Raw genomic sequence first — 26,764 nt, 5'->3', positions numbered from 1 at the left:
CTCACGTACTGGAGACACTGTAATGTCTCATTTACAGTAATGAATATGCGGCTCCACCTCCCATAGGGGTGGAGCCGCATATTCATTACTGTAATCGGCAGCCCCACGTGACCGCATACAGGAGAAGATGCAGCCAGAACAGGAAGCAGCGACAGCCAACGAGGGAGCTGGGTGAGTATTTTCAGAACAGCGGGGGGGCGCACAGGGGGTGGGAGGGCAGACGGCACATAGATCTTTATTTTAAACACTATTATTCATATCTTCTCTGCAGCAAACGCTGCTGCATGGAAGATATGAATCGCGGCTTCAGCACCAGATGCTGGTATGTGTGGTACCCAGCACGGTGCGTGTGCCACAGAAACGTAGGGGCACACGGACACGGATAATTCCGGTACTGATTTTTTCCGCTACTGGAATTATCTGGACGTGTGAAACCGGCCTTAGATGCGCCAGTACTGGCTCATTGCCCAGCTGTTCCCACTTGCCCTGTGGTGGTAGCAAGTGGGGTTAATATTTGTGGGGTTAATGTCAACTTTGTATTGGTGGTCTGGTGGTAATGGAGAGGTGTCTATAAGATACCTTTTCATTACTAATCATATAGTTTTGTTGTAAATAAACACACAGCCAGTAAAAAGTTCTTTATTTAAAATGAAAAACAACAACACACGTTTACTTTTTTATTAAAAAATAACAAAGCCATCAAGGTTACTACAGGTCACTTAGGCTGCGCTCCCAGCCAGGCCAATGAACTGTGGTGATAACAATAAGATCACCGCTAGCACTGTGAGAAGTCTCACGGTACTAGCGGTGATCTCATTGAGGTCACCACAGTTCACCAGGAGACCCAGTCTCGCTGCAGTGAGTCATTCTCCCCAGCTCTTCAGCATGAGTGGTCGCCTACAGCCACTACTTATGCTGATGAGTAAATGTCGCACAGAAGGATGACGGCGTTGGACACTATGGATTTTTTCAACTTCGGACAGGTGATATTTTTTTATTTTTGTTTCTTTACAGGGGTCAATGTCTTCAGAGGATTACGTGTTAAGATGAATATAATATGATTTTCTATTTTATTTTTAATTTTACACTTGGATTCAACTGTTAATATTGCCCGCTGCTCACGCTGATTGCAGGCGGATCAGGGGACAATGATATGATCTGTGTTCAGCACCCGATGCATGACAATAGCACGAACTGTGACTGCTTTTCTTAGGCACAGATATGTGTGATACTGATGCAGCACACACATGTACAGTGGGTACGGAAAGTATTCATACCCCTTTAAATTTTTCATTCTTTGTTTCATTGCAAACATTTGGTAAATTCAAAAAAGTTCATTTTTTCTCATTAATGTACACTCTGCATCCCATCTTGAATGAAAAAAACAAATGTAGTAATTTTTGCAAATGTATGAAAAAAGAAAAACTGAAATATGACACGGTCGTAAGTAGGGTTGAGCGACTTTTCCTTTTTTGAGGTCGAGTCAGGTTTCGCAAAACTCGACTTTCTCAAAAGTCGAGTCGAGTGAAATCGGCCGATTATCTTGAAAAGTCAGAGTCGGGGGATCGGCCGAAACACAAAACCCAATGCAAGTTAATGGGAAATCTCAATATATTTATATTTACTTCAGCGCGATATAACTGAAAAGCCGGTAATTCAATTGCCGGCTTTTCATTTCTCCTTCACAAACCCGACATGATATGAGACATGGTTTACATACAGTAAACCATGTCATATCCCCCTTTTTTTTGCATATTCCACACTACTAATGTTAGTATTGTGTATGAGCAAAATTTCGGCACTGTAGCTATTAAATTTAAGGGTTAAATCGCGGAAAAAATTGGCATGGGCTCCCGCGCAATTTTCTCCGCCAGAGTGGTAAAGCCAGTGACTGAGGGCAGATATTGATAACCTGGAGGGGGTCCACGGTTATTGCCCCCCTGGCTAAAAACATCTGCCCCCAGCCACCCCAGAAAAGGCACATCTGGAAGATGCACCTATTCTGGCACTTGGCCACTCTCTTCCCACTCCCGTGTAGCTGTGGGATATGGGGTAATCAAGGGTTAATGTCACCTTGCTATTGTAAGGTGACATTAAGCCAGATTAATAATGGAGAGGCGTCAATTATGACACCTATCCATTATTATTCCAATTGTATGAAATGGTTAAAAAAAAAAACACACACACAATATTGCAAAGTATTTTAATGAAATAAACACACAGGTTGTTGTAATATTTTATTGCACTCTCAATCCACTTGAAGACCCTCGACCTGTAACAAATTAAAAATAATAAACCAACAGTACCTCATACCTTCTGTAGAACTGTAACGTCTGTTATGAAAGGTAATTCAGTACCACAATGGACATAGAGGTCAGCGCACATACAGTGACCTGGCAATAACCCAAAAAAACAAGAACGAGCTCTGAGACGTGGGAACTCTGTTGACCGCAATCCCTAATCCTCTCCAACACACTAAAGGCAGCCGTGGATTGCGCCTAACACTCCCTATGTAACTCGGCACAGCCTGAGAAACTAGCTAGCCTGAAGATAGAAAACAAGCCTACCTTGCCTCAGAGAAATACCCCAAAGGAAAAGGCAGCCCCCACATATAATGACTGTGAGTTAAGATGAAAAGACAAACGTAGAGATGAAATAGATTTAGCAAAGTGAGGCCCAACTTTCTGACTAGAGCGAGGATAGGAAAGGTAACTTTGCGGTCAACACAAAACCCTACAAAAACCACGCAAAGGGGGCAAAAAGACCCTCCGTACCGAACCAACGGCACGGAGGTACACCCTCTGCGTCCCAGAGCTTCCAGCAAGCAGAAAAAAACAAATAGACAAGCTGGACAGAAAAAAACAGCAAACAAATAGCAAGGAGGAACTTAGCTATGCAGAGCAGCAGGCCACAGGAACGATCCAGGAGGAAACAGGTCCAATACTAGAACATTGACTGGAGGCCAGGATCAAAGCACTAGGTGGAGTTAAATAGAGCAGCACCTAACGACTTCACCACATCACCTGAGGAAGGAAACTCAGAAGCCGCAGTACCACTTTCCTCCACCAACGGAAGCTCACAGAGAGAACCAGCCGAAGTACCACTTGTGACCACAGGAGGGAGCTCTGCCACAGAATTCACAACAAACGTCCCACGATGTAAATCCATCTGAAGGGGTTAAAATATTTTACAGGCAGGAGCTCTGCTAATGCAGCTGTGTTCGTGGCTGTAAAACCCCAGTGAATGAATGGAAACTAGGTCAATGACCTGTAGTTACCTTCATTCGAGGTGAAGCGCCCTCTGCTGGATGTCTTCATATGACCTCGAGCATGGGAAAATATTCAGAAAAGTTCCCAGGCTCGAGTTCATATGAGGACATCCAGCAGAGGGCGCATCACCGCGAATGATGGTAACTACAGGTCATTGACCTAGTTTCCATTCATTTGCTGGGGTTTTACAGCCACGAGCACAGCTGCATCAGCAGAGCTCCTGCCTGTAAAATATTTTAACCTCTTCAGATGGATTTACATCTTGGGACGTTACAGATCTACGGAAGGTATGAGATACTGTTGGTTTATTATTTTTAATTTGTTACAGGTCGAGTGTCTTCAGGTGGATTGAGATTGCAATAAAATATTACAACAACCTGTGTGTTTATTTCATTAAAATACTTTGCAATATTGTGTGTGTGTTTTTAACCATTTCATACAATTGGATTAATAATGGATAGGTGTCATAATTGACGCCTCTCCATTATTAATCTGGCTTAATGTCACCTTACAATAGCAAGGTGACATTAACCCTTCATTACCCCATATCCCACCGCTACACGGGAGTGGGAAGAGAGTGGCCAAGTGCCAGAATAGGCGCATCTTCCAGATGTGCCTTTTCTGGGGTGGCTGGGGGCAGATGTTTTTAGCCAGGGGGGGGGGGAAGCAATAACCGTGGACACTCTCCAGGCTATTAATATCTGCCCTCAGTCACTGGCTTTACCAGTCTGGCGGAGAAAATTGTGCGGGAGCCCACGCCAATTTTTTGCGCGATTTAACCCTTAAATTTAATTGTTACAGCGCCGAAATTTTGCACATACACACGACTAACATTAGTAGTGTGGAATATGCAAAAAAAAGGGGGATATGACATGGTTTACTGTATGTAAACCATGTCTCATATTATGTCGGGTTTGTGAAGGAGAAATGAAAAGCCGGCAATTGAATTACTGGCTTTTCAGCTATATCATGCTGAAGTAAATATATATATATATATATATATATATATATATATATATATATATATATATGTCTCAATGACATAAATATATTTGTATATATATATATATATATATATATATATATATATATATATATATATATATATATATATATATAATGAAACCCAACTTTGGAGCGAAGACCGCCGACCCGATCCCACAGTGGGATCGGGTCGGGTTTCACGAAACCCGACTTTGCCAAAAGTCGGCGACTTTTGAAATTGGCCTATCCATTTCGCTCAACCCTAGTCATAAGTATTCAGAGCCTTTGCTCAGTATTAAGTAGAAGCACCCTTTTGAGCTAGTACAGCCATGAGTCTTCTTGGGAATGCTGCAACAAGTTTTCCACACCTGGATTTGGGGATCCTCTGCCATTCTTCCTTGCAGATCAACTCCAGTTCTGTTAGGTCGGATGGTGAATGTAGGTGGACAGAAATTTTGAGGTCTCTCTAGAGATGCTCAATTGAGTTTAGAACACAAAAGCGCACAGAGAGGTCAAAAAATACTCTGTTGTAAAAAAAAGTCACAGTAAACATGCAAGTGCTAGTCAAAAAATGAAAAAATACAGGGTATTTAGTTAATACGTTTTTTTGCAAAAAAAAAAGTATGTTAAGCTGCTCCACCAATCACCAAGGTGTACCCATAATAGAGCAGTCCTGTTTAATGTATATAATCCCTATCTGATGTATTTAAAAACCTGATCATCTGTATAGTACCTGTATGAACAGGGCTCAGAGAGAAAATATCCACATTGAACATGCGAGATGGAACAGCTACAATGCAAATGACCCACAGAGGAGTGGTGGACTCCCCAGTCTTGTAGAAACAAGAGAACAATTATAAAACCAAAAACACATGGGCCACCTGCATAGCGAACAAGTCTGTAGGAACCTGTTCACACCACCAAAGAACTTGAAAACACAAAAGCGCACAGAGAGGTCAAAAAATACTCTGTTTTTGGTTTTCAATTGAGTTTAGGTTGGGGCTCTGGCTGGGCCAGTGAAGAATGGTCACAGAGTTGTTCTGAATCCACTCCTTTGTTATTTTAGCTGTGTGCTTAGGGTCATTGTCTTGTTGGAAGATGAACCTTCGGCCAAGTCTGAGGTCTAGAGCACTGTGGAAGAGGTTTTCATCCAGGATATCTCTGTGCTTGGCCGCACTCATGTTTCCTTTAATGACAACGTGTTGTTCTGTCCTTGCAGCTGAAAAACACCCCCATGGCATGATGCTGCCAACACCATGTTTCACTGTTAGGATTGTATTGGGCTGGTGATGAGCATTGCCTGGTTTTCTCCACACATTCCACTTAGAATTATCACCAAAAAGGTCTATCTCTGTCTCATCAGACCAGAGAATCTTATTTCTCATAATCTGGGAGTCCTTCATGTGTTTTTTAACAAACTCTATGCGGGCTTTAATATGTCTTGCACTGAGGAGATGCTTCCGTTGGGCCACTCTGCCCTAAAGACCCAACTGGTGATAGTTGACTGTGAGAAACTTTCTCCCATCTCCCTACTGCATCTCTGGAGCTCAACCACAATGATCTTGGGGTTGTTCTTTACCCTCTCACCAAGGGTCTTCTCCCACGATTGCTCAGTTTGGCTGGACCGCCAGGTCTAGGAAGACTCCTGGTGGTCCCAAACTTCTTCCATTTAAGGATTATGGAGGGCATTGTGCTCTTATGAACCTTGAGTGCTGCAGAAATTCTGTTGTAACCTTGGCCAGATCTGTGCCTTGCCACAATTCTGTCTCTGAGCTCCGTGGCCAGTTCCTTTGACCTCATGATTCTCATTTGGTCTGACATGCACTGTGAGCTGTGAGGTCTAATATAGACAGGTTTGTGCCTTTCCAAGTCAAGTCCTATCAGTTTAATTAAACACAGCTGGACTCCAATAGAGCCACCTCAAGGAGGATCACAAGGAAATGGACAGCATGTGACTTAAATATGAGTGTCTGAGAAAAGGGTTTGAATACTTATGACCATGTGATATTTCAGTTTTTCTTTTTTATTAAATTTGCAAAAGTTTCTACATTTCTGTTTTGTTCAGTCAAGATGGGGTGCACAGTGTACATTAATATGAAAAAAAAATGAACTTTTTTGAATTTACCAAATGGCTGCAATGAAACCAAGAGTGATAAAATTAAAGGGATATGAATACTTTCCGTGCCCACTGTAGCAAACACACAGGCACACTGACATGGATATCTCAAGACGTGAGGAAGAGCCCTTATATAGCGCTTAGTCTTGCAAATTAAAATTTAGAGCTACATTCACATTTCTACATTATTCACAGCTGAAATCTCCTATCTCTGGTGATTTGCATATTAGACAGCGTAATTTATACAGAAGGCACTATACAGTAATATGATGTAGTTAAGCAATGTTCACACGTTCATGACATTTTAAGGATTTCAGCTTGAGTTTGTGCCTAAATCCTGTCACAATATGCTACCATTCCTCCTGTAATGTAAGAGAATGGGATATTTACATATCGTCTTCAAATGCTTCAAACATCTGCATGGAGTAATGCAAACTTGACAATCTGCACTTTATTCATTAATTCCTTGGATTCCATGCAGAAAAGTGATCAGCTCCATTGCATTATAATAGGGCTAATCTGTGGATAGAATCATAGAAAATTAAATGGCTGGAATCCGGCTTCAGTTTCGATATCCGTTGCATATTTTGTGAAAAAAAAAACTGCAGAGTTGCCAATGGCAACTCTGTGCCAACTGCAAGTACCCTGTCTGTCTCTCTATGTTACATCATTTTAGTTAAGTGCCACTGTCAGGACTTTTAAGACCATCATGAAAAGGCCCTTAAAGTGATATGCATCTCTCTATAAAGCCAGGTTCACACTAACATATAAAAAATAATCAGTTTCATTCAGAAAACTCAAACAATTTTTTTCCACTTGTCATATGTGTGCAATCTGTGTTTTTTTTCTTTTCTTTAGCAGCAGGTATTAAAACATTATAACACCATTCACAGTTTCTATGTTAAAGAATTGCAATGTATTAGTTAAAAATGTATGCTATTTGTATGGCATCTTCCTTTTTCTGTGTACCCATAGACATGAATGGGTGAGCCTCATCCGATTTACAGGAGATACTAGTGCATCCTGCATTTTTTTCACATGCAGTTTGTCAGAGAAATAAATTGCTCATCTGCACTACCCTATCGAATAACATTATTCTGAGCGTTAACAAAAACATATATTATCTATGGTCCATTTGTATGAAGATGGATATTTTCTCGGCTTTTCCCCTTGAAGAATAAGTGTATTATTATATTGTGTAATGTGAATTGTGCTATACGTTAAATGTGTTGATAATTTGTGTTTTTTGACAGTAGGGAAAGTAAAAGTTAATGTTTGGGACTAGCCCAAAGTGGGAGGAGCCAGGCTAAAGGGACAAGAGACAGATCATGTCAGATTGTCAGAATGGGCCCAGAGTGCACAGAAAGATGACTTAAGGTCTGATGTGAGGAGTCCAGCATGATGCGAGTGTCCCTAATAAGAGAGGAGACAGAGACAAGTAATAGCGAGACACTAACGTAGAGCAAGGGAGAAGTGGAACAAAGTGATCGGTCAGAGGTGGGTCGTGGGTCAAGACACCTAGCAGTATGGTCGAGAGTTTATAACAGAAAGGTAATGGACCTAGATGGGACAGAGTAAGTAAGACAAAGAGAGTGCCGTGGGCGTGAGTTCCAGAGTTTAAGAGACTGAGAAAATATACAGTGGGGCAAAAAAGTATTTAGTCAGTCAGCAATAGTGCAAGTTCCACCACTTAAAAAGATGAGAGGTGTCTGTAATTTACATCATAGGTAGACCTCAACTATGGGAGATAAACTGAGAAAAAAAATCCAGAAAATCACATTGTCTGTTTTTTTATCATTTTATTTGCATATTATGGTGGAAAATAAGTATTTGGTCAGAAACAAACAATCAAGATTTCTGGCTCTCACAGACCTGTAACTTCTTCTTTAAGAGTCTCCTCTTTCCTCCACTCATTACCTGTAGTAATGGCACCTGTTTAAACTTGTTATCAGTATAAAAAGACACCTGTGCACACCCTCAAACAGTCTGACTCCAAACTCCACTATGGTGAAGACCAAAGAGCTGTCAAAGGACACCAGAAACAAAATTGTAGCCCTGCACCAGGCTGGGAAGACTGAATCTGCAATAGCCAACCAGCTTGGAGTGAAGAAATCAACAGTGGGAGTAATAATTAGAAAATGGAAGACATACAAGACCACTGATAATCTCCCTCGATCTGGGGCTCCACGCAAAATCCCACCCCGTGGGGTCAGAATGATCACAAGAACGGTGAGCAAAAATCCCAGAACCACGCGGGGGGACCTAGTGAATGAACTGCAGAGAGCTGGGACCAATGTAACAAGGCCTACCATAAGTAACACACTACGCCACCATGGACTCAGATCCTGCAGTGCCAGACGTGTCCCACTGCTTAAGCCAGTACATGTCCGGGCCCGTCTGAAGTTTGCTAGAGAGCATTTGGATGATCCAGAGGAGTTTGGGGAGAATGTCCTATGGTCTGATGAAACCAAACTGGAACTGTTTGGTAGAAACACAACTTGTCGTGTTTGGAGGAAAAAGAATACTGAGTTGCATCCATCAAACACCATACCTACTGTAAAGCATGGTGGTGGAAACATCATGCTTTGGGGCTGTTTCTCTGCAAAGGGGCCAGGACGACTGATCCGGGTACATGACAGAATGAATGGGGCCATGTATCGTGAGATTTTGAGTGCAAACCTCCTTCCATCAGCAAGGGCATTGAAGATGAAACGTGGCTGGGTCTTTCAACATGACAATGATCCAAAGCACACCGCCAGGGCAACGAAGGAGTGGCTTCGTAAGAAGCATTTCAAGGTCCTGGAGTGGCCTAGCCAGTCTCCAGATCTCAACCCTATAGAAAACCTTTGGAGGGAGTTGAAAGTCCGTGTTGCCAAGCGAAAAGCCAAAAACATCACTGCTCTAGAGGAGATCTGCATGGAGGAATGGGCCAACATACCAACAACAGTGTGTGGCAACCTTGTGAAGACTTACAGAAAACGTTTGACCTCTGTCATTGCCAACAAAGGATATATTACAAAGTATTGAGATTAAATTTTGTTTCTGACCAAATACTTATTTTCCACCATAATATGCAAATAAAATGTTAAAAAAAACAGACAATGTGATTTTCTGGATTTTTTTTTCTTAGTTTGTCTCCCATAGTTGAGGTCTACCTATGATGTAAATTACAGACGCCTCTCATCTTTTTAAGTGGTGGAACTTGCACTATTGCTGACTGACTAAATACTTTTTTGCCCCACTGTAAGTACTGACTATATTGGCAATATAGTTCCCTAGAGGGGAAATAAGAGGAGAAACCGCTGGTTGATAAAAGGACTAGTACAAACTGGAATGTAGTACTGAGCGGGCTGTGGTGAAATAGAGAGGAATGTTGAGGATAGAGGATAAGCAATTAAGGAGGAAGGAAATCAAACCATATGTGAAAAATGCTCGGTATTGTAAAAGAAACTATCATCAAGTCGTGTGCCCACTATATACCGTATATAATCTCATTATCGTTGAGTAAAATTTTATTTTTGACTGCTGGTCTCCCTCATTTAACTGTCAAACACCTAGTCCTAGCCAACTAATCGGTTACATGCGGCCTGCAAGAGTGTAGCGCCTCCACAGCACAAGTCCACACACCCAGCCAGAATCCCCACCTTTGTGTAACGTGCTGGGGTGCAAATGACAAGTACTTCGCCCATGGCTACCGCTCACGCCACATTACACATTTTTCCATAAAATCCCTTATTTTATCATAAAGATTTTTTGAACTGTTCTACCAAATGCAAAGAATGAATATTCTTCAACAATCTACAAAGCATATCAGCATGATGTATAACATCAGGTTAGCATCCGTACAGCACGGGTAAATATTGACCTGCATGATTCGTTATTTTTGTGCTTGAATTATTAAATGCTGTTTTAATGTTAAAAGTTGTAATACTAATTGCTCATGGTGGATTGTTTAAGCAATATAAAGTTAGAAAGTGTGTGTTCTATGATAAGTTATTGGAGTCTAAGAGATCTGTAAACTGTTGTTGCACAGAGACCGACTGCTCCTCTGAGCTGTTACCTTAAAGGGAACCTGTAGCATAAAATAATGCTATTAACCTGCAAATATGGGGCTAGTCTGCTGATTAATAGCGTTCTGATCCTTCCCAGTATCCACACTTAGAGCCCCGCTACCTGGAGGAAATTAACTCCCAGCAGCGTTCAGTCATGGGGTTGGGGTTGGTGCTGGCGTGATTATTGTGCACAGAGCGGTGACGGAAACAGCGTTGGCACCACTCCTATGACTGAAAGAACGACCCTGCCAGGATGAGTAAAGTTTATTTCCTCCTCAAAGCGGGGCTGGCCAGGTTCAGAAGGCTATTAATTTTCAGATAACCCTCTTATCTGTAAGTTATCCGTTTTTATTCATGTGACCGCTTCCATCTAAAGCACCCAACATCATTTCTTTTTTTAGCTTCAGATCTCACAGTTGCGTTGAATTACATTAAAAATTAATAAAATAAAAGTATATACAGTTGTCTAGAAAAAATGCTGCAAAATCAGAACGCTTTGAAAAATTGAAACGTTAATTAAAGTTCAGCCTTGCAGCTATGACATCATGTGATCTAGGTGGGCCTGTCACAGGCACTATGAAAGATGAGGAAAGGGAATGCAGCAGCCATTGTAGGATTTCAAAGCCAAGGGGTAGGAGGTTAGAGCACACAATTCTTCATTACAGATCATAGTTTTAAAGTCTGGCAAGACTAGTTAAAGGGTTGACATTCATTTTTTGGATTGCTACTTCCAATATGTGGCACTAGAGACAATTTGCATATTTAATTTCCAAGAGGAGCATTGCAAGACTTAAGTCTCCTCACCTTGGCATGCCAGGCTTGATATATCACTCTCCACATGGAAAAATGTTACCTCTTGGATACTGGTTATAGCATAACAAATTTGCTATAAAGAATAGTATTTTAGTGTTTTAAATTTTTCAAAAAATTATAATCGATAGTTGATGAAGCCATATGAAAGCCTTTTTTTTATTGCTTTTTATTACATTTTTTTTTGGAGGAGGCAAATAAAGTGTTTTCACTGATTTGTTTAATAAAGAGCTGATTTAATTTTTTAGTGTTTTTATTAATATTTTTGAAGATTTTGAACAGTTTGTCTGCATTTTTATGATCTCCAGATGGGGCTTGAACAGGCATTAACAGTACAAAGCAATACTTCTATGTATTGTCATCTTTCTGCGCTCCTGTGATAGTCCTGCCTTTGGTTAGCTCTCAGTACTTTCAGGTTTTGTATAGTAAAGCCATCAGCTTTACATGTACATGGATGCATCTCCCATTTAGAGCCTGTCCAATACAAGTCCCGGAAACAACATATTACACTTATGGCAGATGTCTCTAAAGGGTTACTTCATCCAATGAAATGTGAGCCTTGCAGTTTTATTAATTAAATGTTTTGAGTCCATCAATTCACTTGACGTTTTACACATTTAAAAACAAATTTTACATTCATATAACAAGAAAGCAGAAATATTTTATTACAATCCCTGCCTACCTTATTGCTCTGTATACGTGGAGCTCATTGAGCTCCGCATAAACAGTACAGGAAGAGAAAACAGTCCTTCCTGCTTCAGTTCAGTGATCACAGATTCCCAGGTATCAAAAAGACGAAGATCAGGTTCACTCCACAGTGCAATCTGTAGAATATATTTATTTGGTAACTGGGGATAATATATTCATTCTAGTAAGGCTACTTTCACACCAACGCCGGATTCGGCCCGTCGCATTGCGTCGGGCCAAGATTCCGACGCTAGCGTTTCATGCGCCGCACAATGGGTGCAGCAGATGCATTTCTCCGGCGCATCCGCTGCCCCATTGTGAGGTGCGGGGAGGTGGGGACAGAGTTCAGGCCACGCATGCGCGGTCAGAAAAAGCGGTCCGTCGGCAGCAAAAAAAACGTTACATTTAACATTTTTTGCTCCCGGCAGTCCGCCACAACACGGCGCAACTGTCGCACGATGGTTGCGACGTGTGACAATACGTCGCAATGCGTCGGTAATGTTACTCTATGGGGCAAAAATGCATCCTGGAAATAACTTTGCAGGATGCGTTTTTTCCCCTAAACGATGCATTGCGATGTATTCAAAAAAAACGCCAGTGTGAAAGTAGCCTTACAGGGGAAATCAGCCCAAAATTAAACTACCGTATCTACTCGAGTATAAGCCGACCCGAGTATAAGCCAACTCCCCTAATTTTGCCACAAAAAACTGGGAAAACTTATTGACTCGAGTATAAGCCTAGGGTGGAAATGCAGCATTTACCGGTGAATTTCAAAAATAAAAATAGATCATTATTTCCCCATAGCTGTGCCATATAGTGCTCTGCACCTTTCATATTTCCCCATAGCTGTGCCCCATATAGTGCTCTGCACCATTCATTTTGTCCCATAGCTGTGCCCCACACTGTGCTCGGCACCGTTCATTATTGCCCCATATCTGTGCCCCATATACAATGCTCTGCACCGTTCATTTTGTCCCATAGCTGTGCCCCATACAGTGCTCTGCACCGTTCATTGTGCCCCATATCTGTGCCCCATATAGTGCTCTGCACCGTTCATTGTGCCCCATAGCTGTGCCCCATATACAGTGCTCTGCACCATTCATTGTGCCCCATAGCTGTGCCCCATATACAGTGCTCTGCACCGTTCATTGTGCCCCATAGCTGTGCCCCATATACAGTGCTCTGCACCGTTCATTGTGCCCCATAGCTGTGCCCCATATACAGTGCTCTGCACCGTTCATTGTGCCCCATAGCTGTGCCCCATATACAGTGCTCTGCACTGTTCATTGTGCCCCATAGCTGTGCCCCATATACAGTGCTCTGCACCGTTCATTGTGCCCCATAGCTGTGCCCCATATACAGTGCTCTGCACCATTCATTGTGCCCCATAGCTGTGCCCCATATACAGTGCTCTGCACCGTTCATTGTGCCCCATAGCTGTGCCCCATATAGTGCTCTGCACCGTTCATATTTCCCCATAGATGATCCACATAAATCTGTGCCGCTGCTGCAATAAAAAAAAAAAAACACATACTCACCTCTCTTGCTTGCAGCTCCCAGCATCCGGTCCCGGCGCCTCCATCTTCCCGGCATCTCTCTCCGCTCTGACTGATCAGGCAGAGGGCGCTGCGCACACTATATGCGTCATCGCGCCCTCTGACCTGAACAGTCAGAGCGCAGACGCCAGGAAGATGGAGCGATGCCCGGTGGCTGGAACGCGGACAGGTGAATATAAAATACTTACCTGGTCCCAGCGATCCTGACGCTCCCTCTGCCTGGTCTTCGGTGCCGCAGCCTCTTTCTCTATCAGCGGTCACCGGCACCGCTGATTAGAGAAATGAATACGCGGCCCCACCCCTATGGGAGGTGGAGCCGCCTATTCATTTTTTTAATGAGCGGTCCCACGTGACCGCTGAAGAGGGGAAGACGCTGCAGCACAGAAGACCGTGGGACGGCAGGGGGAGCACCAGGACTAGGTAAGTATACCTCAGTGCCCTCACCCCCTCACCCGCCGACCCTGCCACCCACCTTGACTCGAGTATAAGCCGAGAGGGGCACTTTCAGCCCAAAAATTTGGGCTGAATATCTCGGCTTATACTCGAGTATATACGGTATATTGAAAGGAGAAATTCAATGCATAAAATAAATGTAAAAATAAAGAGAATAGCAAAAATAGTTAAAGCTAAATAATAGCTACTGCCTGCCCAAGTTTTCAATTCCCTTCTCATCCCTCCCACACCCAGCAAAAAAAATTAATATCTCTTATATGAAAATTATCATGACTAACACAGGAATACAATTTAAAATGTGTTTTAGGGGCACATTGTGTTTTCCCTTTGATATTCACAAAGCATATAAAATAAACATTAAAAATGCATAAAAATGAGGTCCTAGGTATCACAAAAAAATTGAAGCAAACATTTTTGACAAACCTAGAAAGATAAAACTCTATTTCATTTAAACCCGCATGGACTTACCTAAATGGGTTTCACCATGAGTAAAGTTAATTTTAATCAACATTTTAATCATTAGATCTTTGAATAGTAATAATTTCCACAATTTGATGTGTTTAATAAAAAATGTTCCTGTGCTGAGATAATCTTATAAATGTGCCCCTTCTGTGTACAGTGTAATGGCCGTGCCTGACCGTACAGGAACATGGTCTCATCATACCATAGCTCCTGGGCAGGGGAGGAAGAAGAGTATACAGACATTGCAGCAGGGGATCACAGCTGATTCTTTCTTTGAGGTAAAACATTTCTTAAAAACAAACCGTGAAACATTTTACCTCAAAGAATCCGCTGTGATCCCCTGCTGTCCTGTCTGTATCCTCTCTGTTTTCTTCCTCCCCTGCCCAGGAGCTGTGGTATGATCAGACCATGTTCCTCTATGGTCAGACAGGGCCACTACACAGGACACAGCAGGGGCACATTTATAAGATTATCTCAGCACAGGAACATTTTTTGTAACACATTTAATTGTGGAATTTATTATTATTCCAAGATCAATTGATTAAAATTGACTTTGTTCATGGGAAAACCCTTTTAGTAAAACAGAATTGTGCCGTGTAATGAATCAGGGAAAATGGACAAGTCTTGAACTGGTTAATGATGCAGTTACAGTTGTTGGTATTTTCATAGCTGACACATTAGATGACTGCAATGCAAACATTGTGTTAGATTTTTACAGTCAAGCTCTTCTCTTTTATTGCAGACCTGGTAGTGGCCTTTATGGAATTGACAGCATGCCAGACCTTAGAAGAAAAAAAACAATACCCATTGTACGAGATGTGGTAAGTAACAGTGCCATAAAGAAGATTAAATTAACTCACAAACTTACTGAATTTATGGTTTAAAAAATTCTGGGCAAAACATAAAGATGATTGGTTTCATACTCACCGAAACAAGGTTCAGCATTGTCAACCATTACCCAGTGCAGCTAGTGTTTATTAAATATATCATGAATTCATGAGAATATATGACTATTTATAAAGAGTTTTATAGTATTTATACGAGGAATTCTGGATAATTTGAGAATTAATAATGCATTGCAGATAATGTGACAATCTGTAAAAATTAGAGACAATCTACAGTATAATTTTACAAGTTATATAGTTTTATAAGTTCAAAAAAGACATAGGTTAGGTCCATCACGGTTAACCTTTCTCCACTAGTTATACATTCTCTATCACTAGATTGTTTAGAACCCACATGTTATTTGTTGTGAGAAAAGCATCTAGTCCATTTTTTTTTTAAAATCCGGTGATATTTTATACAGTCTTACTACTCTAACTCTAAGGGTATGTGCACACGTCAGGATTTCTTGCAGAAATTTTCCTGACAAAAACCGGACATTTCTGCCAGAAATCCGCACGTGTTTTTTTTTCGCGTTTTTGATGCATTTTTTTATGCGTTTTTTTCCCCAAATGCATAGAATTGCGGGAAAAACGCAGAAAATCCGCAAAAATAAAATGAACATGCTCTTTTTTTTACCACGATGCGTTTTTTTTCGCGGAAAAAAACACATCCATGTGCACAAAACATGCAGAATGCATTCTAAATGACAGAATGTATAATGTATGCGTTTTAATTAGTTTTTATAGCGTTTTTAGCATGAAAAAACGCGAAAAAAAGTGAAAAAACTGAACGTATGCACATAGCCTAAGAGTAAAGAACTCTTATCTATTTAGCTACCGGGATCACCTTTCCACCACCCGTAATGAATATCCTCTGGTTTTTTTGTAACGTCCTTGGAAGGAATAAGTCATGTGCCACTGTTCTGTATTGAACACACATGTATTTATACTTATAAATAAAATTTCCTCTAAGAAGTTTTTTTTTCTAAGCTAAACAAGCTCAAATTTTCTAACCTTTCACTATATGAGAGGCCTTCCATCCAATTTAATAGCCTAGTTGCTCATCATTGAAATGACTCTTTTCCTGTATCTTTTTTTAAATATGGAACCCAAAACTGGATCCTATGTTTTAGATGTAGCTTTATAGGTGATTTATACAATGATAAGCATACTTTGGGATCTCATGATTTTTATCTCTCTTTTCATACAATCTAAAAACTTGTTTGCTTTTGCGGCTGCTGCTTGATATTTAGTACTGCTGCTCAGCTTACTTGTAACCACAATACCCAAGTCCTTCTCCTGTTCTGTAGTTCCTAGTATATTTCCAGTCAATGTATATGCAGCAATACATTTATTCCAGCCTAAGTGCATTACTCTACATTTATAATCATTATAATCATCAGCCATGTATTTGCCTGTGCAGACATCGTTTGTAGATTGTTCTACAATATTTTACAGTCAAGCTCAGCTGTTCTTATCCTACGAAGTTTTGTGTATTCAGCAAAAAAACAACAAAACTTTGTATTGCACTTTTTCTCACAATAGACTGTAAGCAAAGACTGACACTTTACTCTCAATGCCAACCATAAGGTCATTAATAGTGTTGAGCATTCCGATACCGCAAGCATCGGGTATCGGCCGATACTTGCGGTATCGGAATTCCGATACCGAGATCCAATACTTTTGTGGTATCGGGTATCGGTATCGGATCCATATTAATGTGTAAAATAAAGAATTAAAATAAAAAATATTGATATGCTCACCTCTCCGGCGGCCCCTGGACATCACGCTGGTAACCGGCCGGCTTCTTTGTTTAAAATGAGTGCCTTTAGGACCTGCGAATGACGTCGCGGCTTCTGATTGGTCGCGTGCCGCCCATGTGACCGCGACGCGACCAATCAGAAGCCGCGACGTCATTCTCATTCACTAAACTCCTAATTCTAGGAATTTAGGACCTGCGAATGACGTCGCGGCTTCTGATTGGTCGCGTCGCGGTCACATGGGCGGCACGCGACCAATCAGAAGCCGCGACATCATTCGCAGGTCCTAAAGGCGCTCATTTTAAACAAAGAAGCCGGCCGGTTACCAGCGTGATGTCCAGAGGCCGCCGGAGGTGAGCATATCAATATTTTTTATTTTAATTCTTTATTTTACACCTCACTATGGATCCCAGGGCCTGAAGGAGAGTTTCCTCTCCTTCAGACCCTGGGAACCATCAGGATATATTCCGATACTTGATGTCCCATTGACTTGTATTGGTATCGGATATCGGTATCGGCGATATCCGATATTTTTCGGGTATCGGCCGATACTATCCGATACCGATACTTTCAAGTATCGGACGGTATCGCTCAACACTAGTCATTAATAAAGAGGTTAAAAAGAAGCAATGGGATGAACTGAATCATCCACCTCTCGTGTCTCCCCTTTTCCTCATAGTTTGTAAGCTTGCGAGCAGGGCCCTCATTCCTCTTGGTACCTGTTTTGAACTGTATTTCTGTTATGCTGTAATGTCTATAGTCTGTGCAAGTCCCCTCTATAATTTGTAAAGCGCTGCGGAATATGTTGGCGCTATATAAATAAAAATTATTATTATTATTATTAATGGAAGGAGACACAGATTAGATATTAGAAAAAACTTTTTGACAGTTACAGTGATCAATGAGTGGAACAGGCTGCCACAAGAGGTGGAGTGGAACAGGCTGCCACGAGAGGTGAAGAGTTCTCCTTCCATGGAAGTTTTCAAACATAGGCTGGACAGACGTCTGTCTGGGATGATTTAGTGAATCCTGCATTGAGCAGGGGGTTGGACCAGATGACCCAAGAGGTCCCTTCCAACTCTTCCATTCTATGATTCTATGATTCTTTGAATCAGTCCTAGCACAGATCCCTGTGGTACCCCACTGCTGACAATATCTCATTTAGAGAACGTACCATTTATGACCACTCTTTGTTTCCTGTCATTTAGCCAATAACTTACTCCTCTTCATATAGTTTCCCCCCAGTCCTTGCTTCTGTTCTGTAGCTTCAGTATAAGGCTATTATGTGATACATTAACAAATGCCTTGGCAAAGTCCAGATAAATCACATCAGCAGCATTACCAGTATCCACATTTTCACTTACTGCACCTCCTTAAAGAAACTCAACATGTTGGTTAGACACAACTTATCTTTAATGAATCCATGGTGTTGCCGGTTATTATTTTATTCTCTGCAATCCATTTTTGCAGGTCATCTCTTTTAATGCCCCCCAAATTTTGCACTCCACTGATGTCAGGCTTACTGGAAAGTAGTTATCTGGATCCACCTTCATATCAATGAGAATGGTACAGTACAAGGCCAAGTGAACACGATGAGTATTTTGCATCAGTATTTGTAAGCCAAAATCAAGAGTAATTAAAAAATAGAGAAGTGGTGATGTGTTTCTATTATACTTTTCCTCTGACTGTTCATCTCCTGATTTTGGCTTACAGATAGGGCGGTAAAAAACGTACCAAATACTTAATGGGTGTACGTAACAAATTTAAAAGGGTTGTTCAGTGAGCTGAAGCTATCATCTATCAGATGAATAGGAGATTCCTTATAATATAATGGAGGTTCTACCTCTGACACTTCCAATTATTTCTGGAACAGGACAATTTTATCTCCGTTAGGATGGAGCAACTGTGCACATGCTCGACCATTGCTCTGTTCATTCTCTATGGGCTGCCAGAGCAAGCTGAGTTTATCACTTGATAGTCATATAGGGAATACATGGAGCAGCAGTCAATTATTCTCACTGCCATTCAGATCTAACAAGAATAAATTAAAAAAAACAGAAGCGCAAGAGGGTGTTATCCTAATATAACCAAAAACAAGTAGGAGTGAGATACGCTCATCTTACAAGGTTGTGTGTGAAACAACCACTGAAAAACCAGATGCTTCAGCTTCCATAGAAAGATCAGAAATTAATTGCCTGGGAAATGGAAGTGATCTGTGCTTCCTGGAAGAATGATATCCACACTTGGATATAGTCTGATGGTTTATTGTCAACACATTTCAGAGTCACACCAACTCCTTTCTCAGGACAAATTAAATTTAATGACATACTGTTTATTCTGCTCCATGACATGTGATTATGTACATCCCTCCCACCTTTCCCTTGGTGCCATTTTTTTAAATTTGTCATGTATTTAACCAAGTGCTGTATACTGCTGTTATCTATGGTTGTCCTGAGAAAGTAGTTGGTGATCCCAGCAGTAAGACCAACACCAATCCATAAGATATTACCTATCCTGTGGTTAGGTGGAAGCATCTTTTCACAAGACAACCCCTTCAAGAGAATTTGTAACCTTTTTTTTTTTTTTTTTTTTTGGGGGGGGGGGAGGTGTTTCCAGAATTCTACAAGGTTTGTGAAGAAATCCAGGAGTTCTTTCATTGTCTGTAAAAATTTTGACATAATCTATTGTATTCATCGTGGAACTCTAAGAAGATTTTGACCACCCAATAAAAATTCAAGAGAATTACAGATAATCTTATATCATATTTCAAAAAGGCCTGAAATCAAGTATTATAATTTAAAAAATCAGCTGAGAAAACTAAATCACAACTGTCAGTAATGCATCTACATATATGAAATCATCATTAAAAATTATTCAAATTTGAAAATCTGAAAACAAAAAAATTTGTGCAGACAGAAGGGTAATGATGCTGCACTCCCATATTCTAGCTTAATTGACTTATTGTCTCTCTTTATTTTATAAGTGCAACTGATGATATCATCTGGTATATGTAGTGTCAGGCTGGGGTCACACTTGTGAGTTTGATGCGAGAAACTCATTCTAGTCTCTCTCATCAATACCTGACTGCTGCCTGCACTAGGGATCAGAGCATTCATTGGCATAGAAATAGATGCAGCCGCACACTCTGGACCTGAGTGCCAGGTATTGATTCGAGAGACTCACATCACACTTGCATGTGTACCCCGGCTTCATTGATATACTTCAGGTTACATTTGAGGTCGAAAGTTGGGTTAAACCCGTTAAGATCTTAGACAATCTAAGCAAATAGGGTCAAAGTGAGAGGGTCTGGTTATTTTACAATTTTTGTACTAAAGCAGCACAGTGTTTCATTCCTTCCCTTTATGATTCCTATTATGTGATCTGATATGCTTTTATATTGTGATAACTTTTAGGCTGCATCAGCACAAACATTGTAGAATTTCATTGAGATTCAGGCCAAATTTCAGTCTAGACAAATTGACTATAAGATACCTTCCACACATATCAAATGTGTTGCAAATGTATTTTCTTTCTGAAAGTGAAATTACATTACATTTATTATTCAATTTAACTCTTAAACTTATTTTCACTAAGAATTTAAAAAACAATGTAGCAACAGCACAAAAATCTTTCTGTAAAAATGTGTCCTGTTGTATTAGATGTACAGATCGCAGATCATAAAAAAGACAATGTTTTCGGTATTTAATTTACATTTATTGTGTTCTTTTGGAATTATTTTATCGTTTTTAATTTTATATTCACATGTATTTATTTACTTTATTTATAGCCATATTGACAAGAGAGTTGTCTTGGTTTATAGCTTGGTTGGTATTTATTGACTGTCAAATTCATACACATTTTTAGAGAAATCCTATTATTTTGTCCTTTTGTTAACAATTCTTTTTTCCTAATCTTCTAAACGAGCAAATGTGTGTACCATTGATCTTGAAAAAGAAGTTCATGCTTCCATATTATCGTGCTACAGTTCTCTAATACTTTTTCCTTATTTTTCCTCCTCTAAATATGTGACTGGCGTGCAGGCAATGGTAAGTATCCTCTGTAATATTATATTATGCATGTGTAATATTATATTACGTTAAGAATTGTAATAATTAAAAAGTTGTTTGAAAAGCTTGGGATGTTAGCGTTCTGTGATAATGTAGCATTGGTTAGAAAACATTGGAAACACCAGACCAGTAATGGATTTTTCTGTTTGTCGTACATTTCCTCTGCAAAAAATGTGACCATCCTGTCAGTTTTATTGATTTATTCCCCTTACTTGTCGACTTTGTCACTTGGGGACATAACCTAATCAGTCATCTTAAATTAGAAACTTTTAGTTCAAATTACTTTTTGACTTTGTGTTCTATTGTACCTTACTTTTGTACATAGCAGATGCCAACAGAGTGATCTATGGCTTCAATGTAAAATATAATGAGTGTATAGTGTTATGTGTAGGAATAAACAGACCCGTGGAAGTTCGGGTTCTGGTACATGACTCTAACTTTAGTCCAAATTTTGGTTCAGGAACCAGAACCCGAAACCCATTGAAATGTATGGAGACCCGAAATTTGGAGCAGTGAAAAAAATCTCTGTCTCTCTCGGACTTCCCCCGAACTCCAAACTTTGCAGCAGACTTCCGGGAGAACTCTGTGTTCGTTGTTTAGCACCGGACACTAACTGTCTGGTACGAACCCCATTTAAGTTTAGGTTCCCTCTTCTCTAATTATGCTACAAACAGATTTTGTATATTGCTATTATTTTATATAATACAAATTGTATACAGTGTGAAGTAAATAAAACTTAATTATTGTGGCATATAAAAGTAGGAATATTTAAATAATATTAATATTCTTTGACCCCAATTCATCTATAGCATTTTTAAGACATTTTTTCTATCATGTCTTTCTGTTTTTGCTGTTGGACTTCGTGCCATATTTGTAAAAGTGGCATGTAATGTTTGAAGAATTTGGTGCTAATTTTACAGTAAAATGTTGCTTGATCCTTTCAATCAACTTTAAAATCTCGCACATTAGTTTTTTAGAGGACAACTAAAAAATTGTCAGATTTTGTACATCCCCACAATACTGGAATGTTGTATAGTGATAAGCGAACCCGTGGATGCTCGGGTTCAGGCAGGCTTTCTAAAAGATCTGTTTTGGGACTCTAACTTGATCCTGGACTCCGAAATCCATTCAAGTCAATAGAGACACAAAAAGGATTAATTATGAATCGAAAAACTCAGCACTCAACTTTAATATGATCGATAACAGTATTTAATGTTGTTCACGGTGTAGTAAACAGAAAACGTTTCGGTCAAAATTAAACCTTCATCAGTTACTACAAAAGATAAATACTAAAATTACTCCAACAGAAAATTACATCAAAAATACAAAATAAAGTATATACAACAGTATTGGTCAATCTGATTATTGGGAATACTGGTAGAGCAGAAAATAGCAGATTAGTCCAGTGTGACACGATGGAGTGCAAGGGATGGTGTCCCTTAAAAGGGGGAGAGTGGACCGAAAGAGTTTGTTTTGAGACAGTGAAACAAAAAGTGAAAGTCGTACTAATTTGCTTTGCTTCAAAATTGTCCAAAAGGACAAGAGTGCTAACTCGGTTGTCAAATAAATCTAAAGGAAGAAAGGAGGTGCATATTCCTATGTAAGGACAAAAATAAGGACCACAAATAGAAGTAAGTATAACAGGTAGCAACATACCAGAGCGTTTGTCAATAGGTTATGTCTCTTAAAATGGGAGTAATAGTGCCTGCATCAGTGGGGCGGATCTGGAAGCAGATTCAGGATTTTGCTACAGTTAGAACATCAATATGCTATCAAGCAAGAAGGGGTTAGTAGCCCAATACATACCTGTGATATAGTGCACAGCGCGTGGTGCCAGACACAGTATCCACTGCTAGTCCTGGATATATTAGCGTGCTACATGTGGAGTAAAAAAGGGGGTGGGATCCAATGGGGCATAGAGCAAATCAGCATCCGGTATGGACGAGACATCACCGGATGTAGATGGCCGTGCGTGCCGGAGGTTGTTTGTGCGTTCCACAGGATATAGTATGCGTTCCACTGCATTCCAAGAGCTGGAAGTGTGGGATAGAATGTGTCTCTATGATTTAGGAGGACAATATCATGTGAGATAGCGGGAGTATGGAAGTCAGAGTGAAGTCCGAAGTGGAGATGGATCACTGGTTGCTAGTACAAGCTGCTCTAAGAGAGACAAAGAGAGAACATGTTATTGATTTACCGGTATAGAACATATACATACATCACAAGGCATATTAGTGATATTAAGAACCAAATAGTGCCACTCTGATCTTATAATGAAGCCAGCGACTTTTATGGGACTAAGACAAGATGACTATAGATATGATAAACAGATAAATGAAATAGATGATATTAATATCCTTACAGTCATTAATTATGGGTCATTAAATAAATGATAGAAGATTGTATTCTCTATTAAGACCTTTTGGGGATAGGGTATCCAGAGTATGAATCCAGAAACCTTCCCATCCCTTAACCTGTCTGATACGGTCACACCCCGTCTTCGTTGTGGTACCTTTCTCAAGAATCTATCTGACATTTAAGTTGGGCAATCCTATGTCCGGAGGTAATAAAGTGGTGGTGGTGGGAAGTATTATATTCTTACACCAAATCATGGACTTATGCTTCAATATACGGTCTTTCACCGACTGTGTGGTCTCACCAAGGTACAATAACCTACAAGGGCACTTGAAGTTTTAAAATGCATAGGAGGTATAACATGTGATGTAGCCACAGATTCTAAACGATTTACTAGTATGTGGATGGTAGATACAATACCCTTCGAGTACGTTACCGCACTGTGTGCAGTTGAGGCATGAAAATGTGCCTAATTTGTGGCGATGTAGAAAAAGTTGACCACTAGTGGGCTTCTTTGTCCCAATATCCGCCCTAACCAAAGAGTCCCTGAAATTTAGTGCTCTCCTGAAGCATGCTAAAAATGGTTTGTCAAATTCTAGAATGTCAAGGTGTGCCGCATGTAGTAGTGGCCATTGGCCAATGTTTTATGATTGAATTATGAAGAATGTAGGCAAACTGGTGGTATGAATGTACAAAGGCGATCCTGTTTACTGATCTGTCACCTGTATTGGGCCATGTTGATTTAATTTATTAAGGGTGGTTTGGGGGTATCCTCTTTTCCTAAATGTAGAGTACTTTTCATTTAATCGTAGTGTACAGGTATTACTATCTGACATATTGTGTGTGACTCGTTGGAATTGAGATTTGGGGATTGAACACTTCATGGGGGTTATCTAAAAGCTATGAAAGTGCAACAGACTATTACGGTCAGTGGCCTTAGTGTATAAATCAGTGGAGAGAAAACCCTCCTGGTTCTTGATAACCATTGTGTCCAAAAAAATGAAATCTTCGATATGTCTTGGGACATGGTAAAATTAACGCCAGGCCAAAAGTTGTTGAGTAGGTTGTGGAATTCAAATAAGGACTCAGACTTGCCCCCCATTATGCAGAATAAATAATAGGTCTTAATAGGGAATATGATCTTCTATCATTTATTTACTGACTCATAATTAATTATGACTATAAGGATATTAACGTAATCTATTTCATGTATCTGTTTATCACATCTATAAGTATCTTGTCTTAGTCCCATTAAGGTCACTGGCTTCATTATAAGATTAGAGTGGCTTAATATCACTAATATGCCTTGCGATGTATGTATATGTTCTGCACCGGTAGATCAATAACTTATTCTTTCTTTGTCTGCTCTAACTGTAGCAAAATCCTGAATCTGCTACCAGATCCACCCCATTAACGCAGGCACTATTACTCCCATTTAAAAGGACATAACCTATTGGCAAAAGCTCTTGTATGTTGTTACCTGTTATACTTCTATTTGTGGCCTTTATTTTTGTTCTTACATAGGAATATGCACCTCCTTTCGCCCTTTAGATTTATTTGACAACCGAGTTAGCAATCTTGTCCTTCTGGACAATTTTGAGGCAAAGTGAACGGGTACAACTTTAATTTTTTTTCACTGTCTCGCAACAAACTGTTGCTGTCCACTCTCCACCTTTTAAGGGACACCATCCCTTGCACTCCATCGTGTCACACTGGACTAATCTGCTATTTTCTGCTCTACCAGTATTTCCAATAATCAGATTGACCAATACTGTTGGATATACTTTATTTTGTATTTTTGATGTAATTTTCTGTTGGAGTTATTTTAGTATTTTTCTATTGTAGTAACTGATGAAGGTCTAATTTTGACAAAAACATTTTCTGATAACTACGCCGTAAACAACATTAAATACTGTTATCGAATATATTAAAGTTGAGTGCCGAGTTTTTTGATACATATCTATGGTGTGGGAACCTACTCTGGCACCTTCAATAGTTGTGCACACTTCACTCTATTATACAAAAAGGATTATTGTCACTGTACTCCCAGAGGCATTTTGCATAGTACACAGAGTACACAAAGTGGCCTAAAGGACAGTACTTCCACAGGTGGGGGGTGCAGAGTACATACAGCGGATTAAGAACAGTATTCGCACAGATATGAGTGTAGACTACACACAGCGGCTTAAAGGACAGTACTCCCACAAATATGGGTGCAGAGTAGACACAGTAGCTTTAAGCACAGTACTGGCACAGTACTTCCACAGATATGAGTTGCAGGGTACACACATAGGTTTTTTTTTTTGCAGAGTGCACAGTGAGAATTTGTCCCTCACTTCTGCTGCACTAATGAGTGCTTAATGGTGGCAACATTCGTGATCTGGCTTTTATAAAAGCCTGGTAATGTACTGGTCTAGCCAATCACAGCCATGCCAATCTTAGCATACTTGGGCTCAGGATGGACTGGGGTTGAAATTCAGCAGTGGCATTTGAAATCACACAGGCCCATGTTGTCTCCGTCCACAGAACAATATGTCTAATGATACCCGTGGCCTGCTGATGTAAGTGACGGAATCAGCGACTTTGTGCTACATCACAATTCTTAACAGTATGGGTATCTTGAGAACACAGATTCTGCTAACAACGTAGCAGACAAGGCAGCCCACAACCAGACAGGCCCTTCTGGCATTTGCCAGAATTGCCAGATGGCCAGTCCGACCCTACTTGTGATGCTTGCAGAATTTTCCACAGTGTGAAATCATGTTGTTTGGCTGTGCTGCAGCCTTTCACCAAGATTTATTAGACTTGCAAACCCAAACAGGACACTAGACATATAGTAAAAATCCATGTTCGGGGTTCGGTACAGACACCGAATTTTCCCGTTCAGGTTCGCTCATCCCTAGCGTTTACCGTATTTTCCGCTTTGTAAGACGCACTTTATTTCCCCCAAATTTGGGGGGGAAATGTGGGTGCGTCTAACAAAGCGGATATACCGCTTACCATTACAGGCTGGGAGGAGGGGGTGTCCGCCGCCGCTATCGCCTGCCGCCGCTGTTGTCCGCCGCCACTGCCGGGGTTGTCCGCTGCTGCCCCGGGTGATACTGAAGGCTCCGGTGCTGCGGGGGGCTCTGGCGACATTTTGTGAAAGACCAGAGCCCCCCGGCAGTTCTTCCATGCGTTCCAGTATGACTAATTCCGGGAAAATGGCCGCCGGAATCTCGGGAGATGAGATTTCAGCGCTGAGATCTCATCTCTCGAGATTCCGGCGGCCATTTTCCCGGAGTTAGTTCCAGTATGACTGACTCCGGG

At 40.6% G+C, this 26,764-nt stretch overlaps 1 protein-coding gene across 1 annotated transcript in view; it reads left to right on the top strand.

Moving 5' to 3' along the window:
* UNC13C (unc-13 homolog C) overlaps nt 1–26,764 on the top strand; it is a 1,145,854-nt gene that overhangs the window by 266,171 nt on the left and 852,919 nt on the right. The window contains exons 6-7 of the mRNA XM_069765967.1: nt 15,132–15,210; nt 21,074–21,079. Coding sequence (XP_069622068.1) covers nt 15,132–15,210; nt 21,074–21,079 — 85 coding nt within the window. The remainder of the gene's footprint in view (nt 1–15,131; nt 15,211–21,073; nt 21,080–26,764) is intronic.

Source organism: Ranitomeya imitator, chromosome 4 (assembly GCF_032444005.1).
Source record: "Ranitomeya imitator isolate aRanImi1 chromosome 4, aRanImi1.pri, whole genome shotgun sequence".
In the NCBI taxonomy this organism is placed as follows: Eukaryota; Metazoa; Chordata; class Amphibia; order Anura; family Dendrobatidae; genus Ranitomeya; species Ranitomeya imitator.
Note: the sequence above shows the minus strand (reverse complement) of the source record. Positions and strands in the feature narration are given on the sequence as shown.